We start from the raw sequence: 14,851 nt of genomic DNA, 5'->3' as shown, positions 1-14,851 counted from the left end.
CTCCAGGGGGCTGGTGGATCCTGGAATTCAGGTCTTCTGTTATTTTGAGTTCTTTCCTCTCTAAATATATGAATAGTATTTTAAGCATAATATATTTGTCCTTTTTCTAGCTGTTGCCTTCTGGAAAAGTACATCTTTGCATAATCATAAGAAAAACAATCCTGGCTTACTTGGCCCAAAACACATTATTGAGTAATTGGGGGACTCATGTACTAACAATTATTGGCAGGGAGAGCCACCCAGGAGCACAGTCTCTGGGGGCCCCTGGACACGTATCTGTATCTCCTCCTCCAGCCTTTTGGTTTACTCAAGTTCCTCAGTCCTATAGGGACCATTATATGGGGATGACGGAGGGAAATAGCACAATTTTTGCATAAAATTCTTCCAAGGTCTAACTTGTGGAAATAAGACATCTTCCTGTCTCCTCTTTGAAATACCTCCTTCTCTTGTTGCAGAAGCTTGAACTTCCTTCAATGGGGGCAGAGATATCTTTTTTCCTTTCTTTCTCTCTTTTTTTTTTTAGTGAATAGGAGGTAGGGACTGAAGTCTAGTGAATTCCAGTCTCCAAAGGAAGGATGCACAGAACTTTAGCTCCCCATGGTGTCTCATATCAGAACTCCCTGCAAGGTTTGTCACCACTGCTTTGCTGTCCTCCAGTTACTTGGGTGGCTCCCATATAGCATGTTAATTTTAGGGCAGGCTGGAGGGACTGCTTTTGTCCCTCTTGCCTTAAAATCTTATAGACTGTTCAGTCCATAGTAGGCATGCAGAACCTGAATAATGAAGGAAGGACACATCTGAATATTTGGGGGTCTTGAAAGAGAGAAAAAAAAAATACTAAAATGGTAAATTCAAATCTGAAATAATCTCCTTAGAATTTTGTTTTCCTGGAAGAACTTCTTTCCAAATTAACCATATCCCACCCAGCTCCCACCCAGCTCCCATCCATTTTGCTGTATTTTTTTTTTCATGGAAATATGAGAGTAGTAAGACTGAGATATATAAAGACTAACTGATGTTCTGTATAGTCACTTAAGAGTAAGTCTGAAGTAGGCAGTTTTAAGGCCAGCCATGATGTTAAGTGAAGTGTGTTGCAAGCTTTTGATTTCCTTTTCTAGGCCTATGATAGTTAGCATTGAATTCTTCATTTGTCTAAAACTTGTTTGTCATATCCTGAACCATGATGCTCACTGGTTGATATGGGAGGAGAAACAAACATTATTTTAAAAACATTGGGTTTCAAAGGATTTCTTCTTTAAATAGTGGGATTGCATGCCAAAATTTCAAAATTGAAATTATTTTCACAAAAGAAAGGAATTGCTCGAAATAATGCTTTTGGATATTTTTCTGGATCCTTTAGGGCATGTAAATGATGAGTAAAATTTTAGTTTAACTTTCTGGTTTGGCCCTTTTGGCATTTAATGATACCAAAACAACCTCTAAATCACAGACTAAGCCTGGAACATTAAAGTACATACTGTGTAGATTTTATATACATTCTGAAAATGTTACATGCTCTAAAAGTCTGATTTTGAAAAAAAATTTAGATAAAACAGATGTGTAATATGAGAACACTGTACGGTAAGTAAAACTTCTTAAAACTGAATTATCTGTTACATTTAGTTCACTCTGGGGTTGCTGAGTGAACCGAACAATTTGGTTTCAAGTTGTTTGGACGTATCTGATTTCTGAATTCTTCAGTTCAAGTTCAGTTGCTCAGTCATGTCCGACTCTTTGCAACCCCATGGACTGCACCTTGCCAGGCTTCCCTGTCCATCACCAACTCCTGGAGCTTTCTCAAACTCATTGAGTTGGTGAAGCCATCCAGCCATCTCATCCTCTGTTGTCGCCTTCTTCTCCTGCCTTCAATCTTTCCCAGCATCAGGGTCTTTTCCAGTGAGTCAGTTCTTCACATCAGGTGGCCAAAGTATTCGAGCTTCAGCTTCAGAATCAGTCCTTCCAATGAATATTCAGGACTTATTTCCTTTAGGATGGACTGGTTGGATCTCCTTGCAGTCCAAGGGACTCTCAAGAGTCTTCTCCAACACCACAGTTCAAAAGCATCAGTTCTTTGGCACTCAGTTTTCTTTATGGTCCAACTCTCACATCCATACATGACTATGGGAAAAACCATAACTTTAATTAGATGGATCTTTGTCAGCAAAGTAATGTCTCTGCTTTTTAATATGCTGTCTAGATTGGTCATAGCTTTTCTTCCAAAGAGCAAGTGTCTTTTAATTTCATGGCTGCAGTCACCATCTGCAGTGATTTGGAGGCCAAGAAAATAAAGTCTGTCACTATTTCCATTGTTTCCCCATCTATTTGCCATGAAGTGATGGGACCGAATGCCATAGTCTTAGTTTTTTGAATGTTGAGTTTCTTAAAAAGATTCAAATATGGTAATTTGTAGACTACAAAGCATGATTATCACTTTAACCCAATACCTATATCCAGTCAAATTGGCTTATTATAACTATCCTTTTAGAACACGTGGCCTTAACAAAAAGATAAAAAAAAAAAATCCCAACAGATCTTTTAAAACCATAATGGATTTATTTTTTTTCAAGAAAATTCCTATACTTAACGGTTAGGCTAAAAGAGACTCTTGTCATATGTTCACTGTTTTCATTCCTGAGTGGGGCATGACATCTAGTTGTGATAAGACCTTTATTTTGTATCATTGCTTGGGCAGATGGGCCTCATTGTCCTGTCCTCCTGCTGTTTGATTGTGGTGGGGATCTCCTCCCTGTGGGTGCTCAATGGGTCCTCAGTCACAGTGTATTTGGATTCTCCTAGTCGGATACATAAAACCTCACTCATCAGGATTGTGAGGATAGACTAGAAGAGCCCCAGTCAGTCCCAACTAGCTGAGTCTCCCGCTCTTCTGGCCCTGGTTTCCCTCTTGTCTCCTCTCTTCTGCAGCTGCTGCCTGCCCACCCCCAGCCCACATGAGTTCCCTCCCAAACACTCCCCTGTCTTTAGTACCCACTTTTGGTTCTCACTGTAAGGCCTATAGGGCCTGGGCCACTTGCTTCTAGAATAAAATGTTCACAAATTCTATTTGTTGCAGTTGTGATATGCTTTAAATACTTTAACTATTATAAAACAATTATCCCTTTCCACCACAGTCATTCAACTCTTTTTAAAAAAAAAAAAAGCATTAACACTCCTAGGAACCTCTCACCCGGTCTTCTGTCAAGCCATATTTGATCCCAGAAACTGCTTTTAGAAACCTGACTTTGGGGAATGCTGCCTCCCACACGGCTGGGCTCAGCCCTTAGAGAAGCACTTGATTCTACTGCAGCCAAGGCAGCTAGTGTTTAATGACTTCATGCCCTCACAGACCTAATATTTACATTCAGGTGAACTGTGTTTAATATGTAAACTCTGCAAAATGTTGGGAGTTCGGGGACAAAAGTCGGGAGGAAGAAGCAAAAATGTTCAAGTGGTTTTAAAAGCATGACTCAGTGTGATTCTTTTTGTGTGTGTCTGTCTGTGTGCTCTTCAGGGAAGACTTCCTGTCCCCAAGGAAGTGAACCGCAAGAAGGATGGCGAGATGGGGGCTGCCTCCCTGACTCCCCTTGGCGGCAATGAACTCCACTCCCCAGGAACCGGTTACCTCCACTCTTTTTAATCACCTCCATTTGTATTACATATGGTGTGTGGGTATTGATGAGGTCATGGTATCATATATGGGATTTTTTTCTGTGTAAATCATCAAGTATAAGAAGAAACTACGGGACTCTGAGCCTTGCTTTAGAGATTTTACAGTGGACAAATAGGTATCATCAAACCAGTTTTTAATCATTCTGACTCAAGTGAAAACGCTCAGAATTTCACACTGTGAATCCACGTTTACAACCCTTACAGGTGGGCCTTCAGGCCTGGTTTGCTACGACAATGTCTTCCACAACTCAAACCCCCTCTGCTCTCACACAACCGGTCCACTTCTGCCTTTTCACTCACACAGCTCCTGACTGCTTCTTGCAGAGGCTGAGAGTCCCCTTTTTTTTTTTTTTTTTTTCATTTAGATGTAACAAGCCTAGTAGTTTATGTTCATCAATTGTCTGTATATCTCTATATTTTACCCATGTACTCTTTTGATGTATAGAAGTAGTTTGAAACTCATTGTTTCCTTGTGGTAAGTGACCGAGATGCTGCCACAGGACCTGAGACACTGATGAATGGTGCTATTTTGGACTTTCAACATGCTCCTTGGCGAGGTAGCTCTGATGGAGTTATTTTTTATTTTCATGTTCTAAGAAGGTGTTGGTACTCTGTTTCCCTGAATGTCGTTCTCTAGACTGGATTGACCTGTTCTCCTCGTGTCTTCAGTGTGGCTTTCTTCGTCAGCGTTGGGGGTTGAGCGACTGCCACCGCGGAGCAGGAGACCCCGGCTCCCCGGCTGGCGCTCCCGGACGCGCAGTCCCTGTAAGCGGGAGCAATCACAAAACTGTAATTTCCTTACCAAATCTCTTCCTTTCGGTAGCCTCGCCTGCCTAACTTAGTGAACGAAAAGCAATAATTTGACAGGCGTTTTTAGGTGTCTCTTTTGGTTCTTTCATTTGAAAGAATATTCAGGGGGAAAGGGGCAAACTTTTTTTTTTCCCCCTTTTTATAAATGCCCTCTGGGGGCGGGGGGGGGGGGTGGGGAAGAAATCCCCCAAATTAGCATCTCAGTAGGAACATGAAAGTTACACCTTTCCCAAAAATTAGGTTGAAGAAAATGTCTTTACCAAAAAAAAAAATTCTTTTTTTTCAAAAGGCAGAGCACTCTTTTTCAACAGTTCTGATAAGCAAGGTGTAGATTTTACATTTTTGTCCTTGCTCCCAATGAAATGGATAAACAAAAATACAATCAGACAATACCATCTACTCACGGAATGTTGTTGTGTTAGCCAGTCTGAAAGCCCACCTTGATTTTTATATAACTGTCTTTTAGCTCTTCCTTTGACAGGGCAGGCTTCGTTCTGAACTGTTCCGCTTCTGACTGTTACACATCGACTGACGCATGCGCTGCACTTCTTCCTTCTCTTCTCGCTCCCCATTGGCCTGAGTTTCCTGTGCATTTCCCCCCTACCTCCTTTGTTAGAGTAGGTGTATCCGCTGTGTAAATAGAGCAAGAAAACAGTATTCTGCATCTGTGGCATTTACGTAGAGTTGCAGTTGTGTACTGCTGAATATGCAGGCTTTTGTAACAATGTGATCTTTACTGATGCACTCACGACAAGTACCCAATGTATTTTAGCTATTTTAGTAGTATTTGTTCAATAAATATGCAAGCTGTATGGTAACTGGCTTGGCTCATCATTGGAAAGGCCTACTTTTGAATACTTTCACTGTCTCATGTTAATTCATGTGCTCTCAGAGACCCAAAAGTAGATCCAAGGGCAAATATCAAAAGAGAGAGAATCAGCTCTGCCTTTCATGCATTTTTGCCTTCTGAGGGTTTTATGAGATGAGGGCCTAGGCAACGGCTCATTAGGATGGTATTTGTAGAGCTGCCTATGGATACAAAGGAGAATTAAACCAAGACCCTTTTATTTCTGCACTTTTGTTTTGCTCTTTCAGTGCACTCCCTCACACCTCAAAACATTCTTTTTTGCCCTTGCCATAAAGACTTACTCTGTGGGATTTTTAACCCATACCAAAAGATACCTAACCTTGCTTCTTCATGGAATATTTGCAAATACTCACAAAAGTGTATAAACGTATAAGAAAAGTCTTGTAAGTGGGTAGAATTTTGAGATAGAATTTTAAGTCTTGAATTCATATGTACCCAGCTACCTGTAATCTAGCAAATGATAAGATAAGCATCACCAGAACCTTCTGGAGGTGTCCTGAGATGCTGAAACCCAACAATTCAGGGAATTTATTCTCTCCCTGTGTATGAGAAATGCCAGCTGGTCCTTCCTCATCTATTATCAGTGAAACTTCAGTTGGGTATACATATTAATACAAGTTGTTAAATTGACTGGTAGTAAACCCTACTACCTAGCTATTTGGGTTTCAGCAGAACGGGCTAAGAAGCAGATGTCTAAGAGCCAGAGAGAGACCGGAGAGGAGCCAAAGATAGCATTGCCCCAAGCTGGGAGTTCAGGCTTTGGAGAAAGGGGATCAGATGCTGTCTGGGGAATCTTGGTTCTTGACACCTCTGTTTGTGTCAGGAGGGACTTTTAAATTGGGGAGTTGCTTTTGAAATTAATGCATATCTCAGATTTTGGTCAAGATCCTTATTTTATCTTAACGTTTAATCTTATTAAGAGAAAGGAGCTTTAGGGCAGAATTGCCTATCAGATCATCGGAATCTTCTCAACTTGGAAGAAAATTGTTAAATGGGGCTACACTGTTTTGGTAATCCCACCGGAGGTAAGTACTTCTAAATGTAAGAGAAGTGCTCTTCAAATACAATTACCTTTCATCTTATAATGTTACTATTTTCCTCACTCAGGAGGCTCCCATCACTTATATGTGTTATCACAGCTGTGAGGGGTTACATCTTGCCTTCTTGCTCTTGTTAAACTCAGAACAGAAAACGTGATGAGACCAGGCCAGGGGGATGGTAGTCTGGGTTGCTTTATGCCCCTCTATGTTAATCTTTTGCCACATAACAACCGCACTTGACACCTTGGAACAGCAGAAGTTTTTTGTCTCCTGGATTCCGTTGGTCAGGGGTCAGGAGCAGCTGAGCTAGTGGTTATGGCACAGCATTTCTTCTGGGTTTACAGTCAAGAGGTCAGCAGGCTGCAATTATCTGAAGGCTTAACCAGGGCTGGAGAATCAGCTCCCAGTGTGGCTTGCTCACATGGTTGTTGGCAGGAGAATTCAGTTCTCCCACACATGGGCTTCTCCACAGGGCCACTCAAGTGTGCTCATGACCTCTGGCTTTCCCCACAGTGAGTAATTTAAGAGAGAGCTGGGAGCAAGCCATAATGCCTGTGACCTGTTCTCAGAAGTCACCATCATCCATCATACTCTATTCATTAGAAGTCACTAAGTATAGCTCACAGTCACGGAGAGGGAATTAAGCTCTACCTCCTGAAGGGAGGAGTATCAAAATATTTGTGGACACATTTGAAAACCAGCGCACCATCTGAAGTTAAAGCCTCAGGGTAATTGTAGGCCGAGGGCTGAAAGTGAGAATGGCTGATAGCAGACTCATAGTTGTTTCTTTGATTGATGTTTTGCAATCCTTGGAGCTCCAGAGACTGAAGGCAGAAGAGGAGCGCATCCAGGAGCTATAATACTGTTTCTTAACCCAAGTGCTATTGACTCTGAAAGGAATATTTAGAAAATGTTATCGGAAACTATCAAAACAAGGACGCTAGAATAAATGATGTTTAAAGTTCCATCCAACTCAATGGCTTGGGTTTGATGATGACTACTCCCTTGTTCCCTATGAAGCTTGAAACACTAGATAATTAACTATGCATTTCAACATAAATTTGCAGGATCCATGTTGTGAAGATCAGCTACAACTTGTTCAGGGTTATTAAAGTTATGGTTTTTCCAGTAGTCATATATGGATGTGAGAGTTGGACTATAAAGAAAGCTGAATGCCAAAGAATTGACACTTTTGAACTGTGGTGTTGGAGAAGACTCTTGAGAGTCCCTTGGACTGCAAGGAGATCCAACCAGTCCATCCTAAAGGAAATCAGTCCTGAATATTCATTGGAAAGATTGATGCTGAAGCTGAAACTCCAATACTTTGGCCACCTGATGTGAAGAACTGACTCACTGAAAAAGATCCTGATGCTGGGAAAGATTGAAGGCAGGAGAAGTAGGGGCCAACAGAGGATGAGATGGTTGGATGGTATCACCGACTTGATGGACATGAGTTTCAGTAAGCTCCAAGAGTTGGTGACGGACAGGGAAGTCTGGCGGGCTGCAGTCCATGGGGTCCCAAAAAGTTGGATGTGACTGAGTGACTGGACTGAACTGAATAAGCTGCTGATGTGGAGCTAAGAAACTGGAGCACTAGCCAGAGTCAGAGCAGGAGACCCAAACTCTGATTAAAGACTGTGCTTTGTTCTCTCTCTAGAGGTAAAAATATTACCCTGTGGACTTTGCGCAGAGACTGCTAACCAAAAACCATGGACTAGATAGGACCTGCAGACTTGTTTTGCCTATAAAATGTGTTTTATGAAAATGTTGATTTAATTTCCACCATTTACAAGTTGGAAGATTTCACATGAAAATGCAGGTTTGGGGCTTCCCTTGAAAAATGAGAGCTGAGTAGCAGCCTCCGTCTCTGATGAGGCATAGCCCCTCACACATCCAGTCCTCACCCTGCTCATCTCGTACCGTCTGCTTTGTTCGTTTACCTCCCCTGCCTCACTCTGTTGGCACTTGAGTTTGCAACAGGAATCTTCTAATTTCAGAGATGCACCCACAAATGGTCAGAGGACCCTCTAAGATCTTTGATAGTTGTGAAGGCCAGACTGGAAACAGACAGGGCTGCTGCAGGTCCCTTTGCAGCTCCAGGCTCTCTTCTCAACTTTTGAAAAACCCTCCCCCAGTGACTGAGAGTCCCAGGCTAAAACACCCTGGACTGGGTCAGGTTAGACTACTATAGGTCTGAAAAATGCATGGTCTTCAAACCAGGGTATTATGTACCTCAGGGCATGTGAAGTCTTTCCCAGGAGTCTATGCTCATAGGTAGTTTTAAGGAAACTCGTTTCTAGATCCTCTATGCACACTGGACTCTTAACTAAGATTGTTCTGCTGAGAACGAGCCTATGTTTATAATAGTCCTCTCCACATTATTTTAAAAAAGATATAGGTCTCACATATCCGAATTCTTAATATAATACGTTGTCTTTAATATGACACAAAAACCGCAGATATGGCAAAGAGGAAGGTTGCTTTAACGATTAATCATAAATTCATTATGCTTTGGGCTTTCCCTTCGTATACACACATTCAAAGTGATAGATTAGAAAACATAGAAATGAGGTGTTTGGATTCATGGGATTTCAGAATTCAGATAATATTGGTAAAATGCAGGGATGGAAATAATGACAATTTTTATTTAATGCTTTCTCCTCCTGACTCTTGTCAAAAAATGCCTTGCTGTTAAGAGAGAGTCCTAAGAGGGGGAAGCAAAGAGAAAATCAGTAGGAAACACTGAATACCCAAAATGGCTTGTTCATGTGATTTTAAGCATTTTTTCCCCCACTGGTTTCCATACTCATCCCTAGGATATTTCTTAACCTGGGAAGAAAGTAACCCAGAACAGCTACAGCAGTATAAGTTTGCATTGCTGATTATTTTAAATGTAATCAGGATGCCTTTTGAAAATACTCAATTTTTACAAGATAAAATGGATAAAATTCAAGGATTAAAAAATTTTCATATGGTCTCTCTCAGACTTGATGTGCATTAGTTAATAAAACTGTCAAAACCTGTGGTATCAAACCATAGCATAAAATACTTGTTTCAATTATATATATATAAATATATATATATATATAATTTGTTTCAATTATAGTCAATTCTCATCATATCCTATCTTATAAAATGTTTAATATGTTTTTCATAACATCATTAAAAATATTAGTGTGCTGCTAGACTTATTAGAAGCTTAAAACCCTTCTATTATTTGTGGTGCTTCTCATTTTTTCACCAGTTCTTATTTATCCTCCAAAGTCAATCAGCAGCATTCAATAGCCTCATTCAGTTTTACTAGAGACATGTCATGCCTTTCATCATTCCTCTTACTTGATTGAAGAAAGTGTATGGATAATTTTATTTTTATAACTTATTTAAATATGGAATAATTAATTATTTTAGGTTCATATCATTTTAATTATGATTGGTTTCAGTGGTCAGTTTCACAATATAGACTTAATTCTCATTCATTTTTTATAATAATCCTCGAAATAACTATCTGAATTGTAAAGTGAATTCAAGGTTTTTTTCTACAGAGAGCATATCTGATTTGACTAATAAGGTTTGACAGTGAAGACTGGCTCTGCCAAAGATGTTTATGATGGACAAGTTCTGTTAATGGGCTAAATCTGCAACTCTAAGGTAATGATAATATGGTTAAGGCAAGAGATATCATAAAAATATTTGATCAAAAAGCATTGTTTTAACAGAAGTGTAATGAAATTAATATCTATCTATTATTCCTTTCATTTCTGAAGACATGGGATTTTAAAAGGTGGGTTTAGGTGAAAGTGTTACAACATAATTAGAAATCATTTGATAAATCTTTGCAAAGATCTTTCTTCCCAGAAACTGAGCAAGTGAATTAGATTTTAATGATGAGGACAAATCCCTTTGCAAGTCAGGGTGCTTTCCAACTCGCCACTTATAAAAAAAAATGCAGAAGGACCTAATCAAGTTGTCAGGTGAAAGAAGATCAAAGATATATTTTGATAGTAGATCATCATATGAATTTTGGCATATAACATGGAAGGAGTTCAAAGAGTTAAATTATATTACTATCATAAAACACTTTCAGCTCCTACAGTTTACAGCTTAAAAACATACAAAAAGAAATAGAATTGATAACCCATGTCTCATTTTAGCATTAAGTAATATTCATCTACAGATGCTTGAACTAATTGAAAAAATTAATCATCTTTTTAAGGTGTATTTTCATTCTAATTTCAACTTTTGTGTTTAATAATAAATATCTTTATTTAGTTTTAGTTAGTAGTGAATTGCTAATGACGCTAATTCATAAAACCAGCTTGTTTTAATGCTTACAGTTTTATGATCACAGAACATAAAAGTTTCTAAATTTAGATACATTTTTTTACTGCAGATAAATGTGCTGGGTGATCAATAAAGTCTTATAAAAATTTTATTAATTACAACTCTTGGAACTGGAATAAAAATTTAAGTTCATGAAAAAAAATCAATTTCTGCAAGTTAAAAGCTTGTTTTTAAAAATGAAGCTATGGATTATCCGTTGCCATGGTGTTTAGATTTGATTGCATACATTTATGAAAGAAATTCAACTTTTATGTTAGAACAGAAACATTTACAATATATTTCAAATTATAACCTTTGAAAGTATTTAAACTTAGGATGAAAAACTACTGTTAACTTAGAAATTGCATGATGGAAATACTCTATTAAGATTCTCTTTTCCAAATTTTTAATTTTAATTTTTTTGCATTTTGGCCACCCTGCACAGCATGTGGGATGGTTCCCTGACTGGGGATTGAACTCAGGCCTCCCCAGTGAAAGCACCAGTTCCTAACAACTAGGCCACCAGGGAACTCCCAAGAGTCTCTCTTTTATTAGAACAAACATATTTTAACATCTCTGAACTAGATAACCACCTCTATCCTGGGCTTTGAGGAGCTCACTTTTGGCCAGAAATACTTCTCACCCCGCCACAATGCCTGAATCCTCCCATTATTCTGCACGGAGAAGCCTTGAAGTTTGCTGGCCATGAACTTAGTGCGCTTCAGGAAACAAGACTCCCAGGGAACACAACAGGAATGAACTTTGAGGGGGAAAGGAAAGAAAGATCGAGACTACCTGGTCCCCTGATCCCCTGACTGCACAGGGAGACAGGAGGAAGTTCTCAGAGATCGGTCTTCCTGGGCTGCAAGTTCATTGCGTCGGTAATTATCCTTAGAGCCTTTACTTCATTCATTTGATTTTCAAGGTCAAATCTCTCTAGTGATAATCCTTTTCTTTCAGAGTCTTTTAAACACTTCTGTATATCTCTGTCCAGCTGCGTCAGTGGTCACAGGAGAAGGGGACCTGGGTCGGTGAGAAGTGGGATTGTACCGCAGGCTTCCAATCCTCGAGTCCTTGGGACCCCAGCAGCCCTGGAGCAAAGCCCATAGAACCTTAGAGGAGAAAAATAGGATCTCTTTTCTTTTATCCTGTGTGTCCATTAGGCTTACCTCTGAGCATAGCTACATAGAGGCAATACGCAATTAATCTATTCCTTCTCATGGTACACAGTGCCATTAACAGCTTAGCTATTTCACTGAGAGACACGTGGGTATGTGAAAGCCTCATGGAATTGAGCATTTTAAGAATGCATTAATTTGTGACTCCTTCAAGTTGGACAGCTTTAATTATTAGTTGGAACATTTTTGAGCCTAACACATCTCTTACTTTCCACCCACCCTTTGGTCCTAGGGGGTTTTGGCCCCCTAGAGACTAAGGGGGCTCTTTCCTTCAGCACAACAGCCTTTCGTGTCCCGTTCCTCTGCCTTTTGCTCTTCCAGGCAGAACTGCCTCCGTTCCTTTAGCCAGTTTCCTTGGGATCCGTTTTCTGGAGCTTTCACCACCCCTATTGCCCTCTTACAAGAACCCTTGTTTGTGGCTGACCCAGCTCCTTTTGAAAAATGGTAGCCGCGGTCTGGGAAGGTTCCAGGGCGGAGGCCCCGTCAGGACACACCGCGTGGCACGCGGGCCATGAGGGTGACCTGTGATGTGGCTCAGCCGAGGCCCCGGGGCCCGTTACTGACCCAGTAGCTGCTGCTGGGCCACATGTGCCCTGCTCCCAAGCCTCCTTGGTCTCCTCCCCGGGCCTCTCTCTGGGCCACGAGAAGACAGGAGACGATCACGGCTTTTCTCAGAGGCCCTAGGCCTCCTCCTGTCCCCTCCTCTCCCCGGGCCGTTTGTGCCGAAGATTCTGGATATCTGGGAGAGGGGAGCAAGCAAGGGTACTTCCTCAGGCCTCTGCGGGAACCACCTCCCCAGCTCACTCCTCCAAATCCCAAAGCTAGCTTCCGAAAAACAAGTGTTCCCTGCAGAGCTGAGGCGCACCGCTTTCTTAGAGAGAAGGGTAACTGGTATGCTCTAATTTGTCATTAACAGCTAGGATCTGCTTTGTCAGATGTGATAATGAGAGAGCATTTGATGTGCGTTCTTGTGGAGGAGGACTGGCTCCAAGGGACATTTAAAAAGTGTGGTAGCAGCTCCTGGGAAGAGTGTGAAAAATAGCCGCTTGCTCATTGTCTGTGTAGGACACTTGAGTGACTGTCACTTATATCATTTCACATGTGGCTCCTCTGCAATGATGCGATGCGAGGTCAGAATCGTTATCTCGGCTCAGGAATAATTAGTTGCCCACAGTGAAATAGCTTGTCTGAGATGGCAGAGCCTCTTCCTTAATCTTTATACTTCCTACATGCTCATAAGTGGCTGTTGGGAATGTAACACAGTGTTAAATGTAGAACCTGCATGTTACTCATCAGTCCTACACCTAGGTGTATAGCCAATGAATTGAAAATATGTGTACACAAACAAATGTACATGGCAGCATTATTCATATTCGCTAAAAATGTCCATAAGTTGATGACTAGCCAAGCAAAATGTGATATATCCATACAATTTAATACTGTATGGCAATAAAAAAAGCAATGAAACACTGATACATCTACAATATGGATAAACCTTGAACACCTTATACCCAATCAGTCACATAAAGTTATATATTATATGATTTTATTTATATTAAATATCCCAGATAGGCAAATGCAGAGAAATAGAAAGTAGATTAGAAGTTGCCAGGGGTGAGGAAGGAGAGAATGGAAAGTGATTGCTAATAAATATGAGTGATTACCATGTTCTGGAATTACATAAAGTGCCATGGTTATACAATCTTCTGAATGTACTTAAAACTACTAAATTGTACATCTTAAAAGGATGAGTCTTATGATATATTACTTATATCTCAGATTTTAAAAATGCAATAGTAAAAAACCAAGCTATCCAAATAGAAAATGGCAAAAGGCATGAAAAGAATTTCAACATAGACAATATATAGATGGCAAATAAGATTTGAAGATTATTCAACATCATTAGCCACTAGAGAAATGCAAATGAAAACCACAATGGGATACCACTATACACCTATCAGAATAACTAAAATAAAAATAGTGCCAACATCAAATGCTGATGAGGGTGAGGAAAAACCGCATCCCTCATACATTGCTGGAGGGTGGAAAGGTTCAGTCTCTGTGGAAAACAGTTTGGCAGTTTCCTAAAAAATTAAACATGCAACTAACGTATGACCCAGCAATTGCACATCTCTTGAGAAATGCAAAGTTCTGTTCATGTAAACACCTAAGCCTGAATGTTTACGGCAGCTTGATTCATTATTCCCTCAAAGTGAAAACAAACCAGATGCCTTTCAAAGGGCTGGCTAAACAAACTGTGTATACCCATATCATGGAATACTACTCATAGAATAAAAAGAAATGAATTATTGATAAATGCAACAACATGGATGAATTTCCAGAGAATTAGGCTGAGTGAAAAAAAAACCAATCCCAAAAACTTATGTACCGTATGATTCTATTTATATAACTTGTTTGAAATAGCAAAAAGTGGACAAAGAGATAACAGATAAGGGGCTAAAAAGAGGGCATGGGAATGATCAAGTGATTAAAAGTACAACATGGAGGATCCTTATATTGATGGAAACCTTCTGCATCCTAACTGTCTCAACGTCAGCATTCTGATCGTGATACTGTGCTGCAGTTTTGCAAACTGGGTAAAGAGTACATAAAATCCCTCTGCATTAGTTCTTCCAACTGCATGTGAGTGTACAATGATCTCAAAATAAAAAGTTTAATTTAAAAAGTAGAGGAATAAAAAAACATTGAATGACTGCAAAATATCCAGTTATGGCAAACTTTCTTATCTATTACCTTATTTTACATACTCTGAATAATGCTGTGATGAACCTCTTTGTCCCCAAAAGTATATATGGTCGTGTTTCCGTATTATATTTTGCCAAACTGCTTTCTCAAAAACTGGTATCAAGTTACACTCTTATCAACAGGGTAGGCACAGGTGCCTGTCCTAGGGTATACTCACCAGATTTGCAGTATTTGCCTGGTTTCCTATCAACTCATTTTGTAAG

The 14,851-nt window shown here is 40.0% G+C and overlaps 1 protein-coding gene across 3 annotated transcripts in view; it reads left to right on the top strand.

Moving 5' to 3' along the window:
* Positions 1-5,294, top strand: part of LOC122704987 (neuronal regeneration related protein) — a 33,293-nt gene extending 27,999 nt beyond the window's left edge. For all 3 annotated transcript variants that reach the window (XM_043920160.1, XM_043920161.1, XM_043920159.1), the window contains one exon: positions 3,509-5,294. In XM_043920160.1, coding sequence (XP_043776095.1) covers positions 3,509-3,634 — 126 coding nt within the window. In that variant the 3' untranslated portion in view covers positions 3,635-5,294. The remainder of the gene's footprint in view (positions 1-3,508) is intronic.
* Positions 5,295-14,851: the final 9,557 nt, after the last annotated feature.

Source organism: Cervus elaphus, chromosome 12, assembly GCF_910594005.1.
Source record: "Cervus elaphus chromosome 12, mCerEla1.1, whole genome shotgun sequence".
In the NCBI taxonomy this organism is placed as follows: Eukaryota; Metazoa; Chordata; class Mammalia; order Artiodactyla; family Cervidae; genus Cervus; species Cervus elaphus.
Note: the sequence above shows the minus strand (reverse complement) of the source record. Positions and strands in the feature narration are given on the sequence as shown.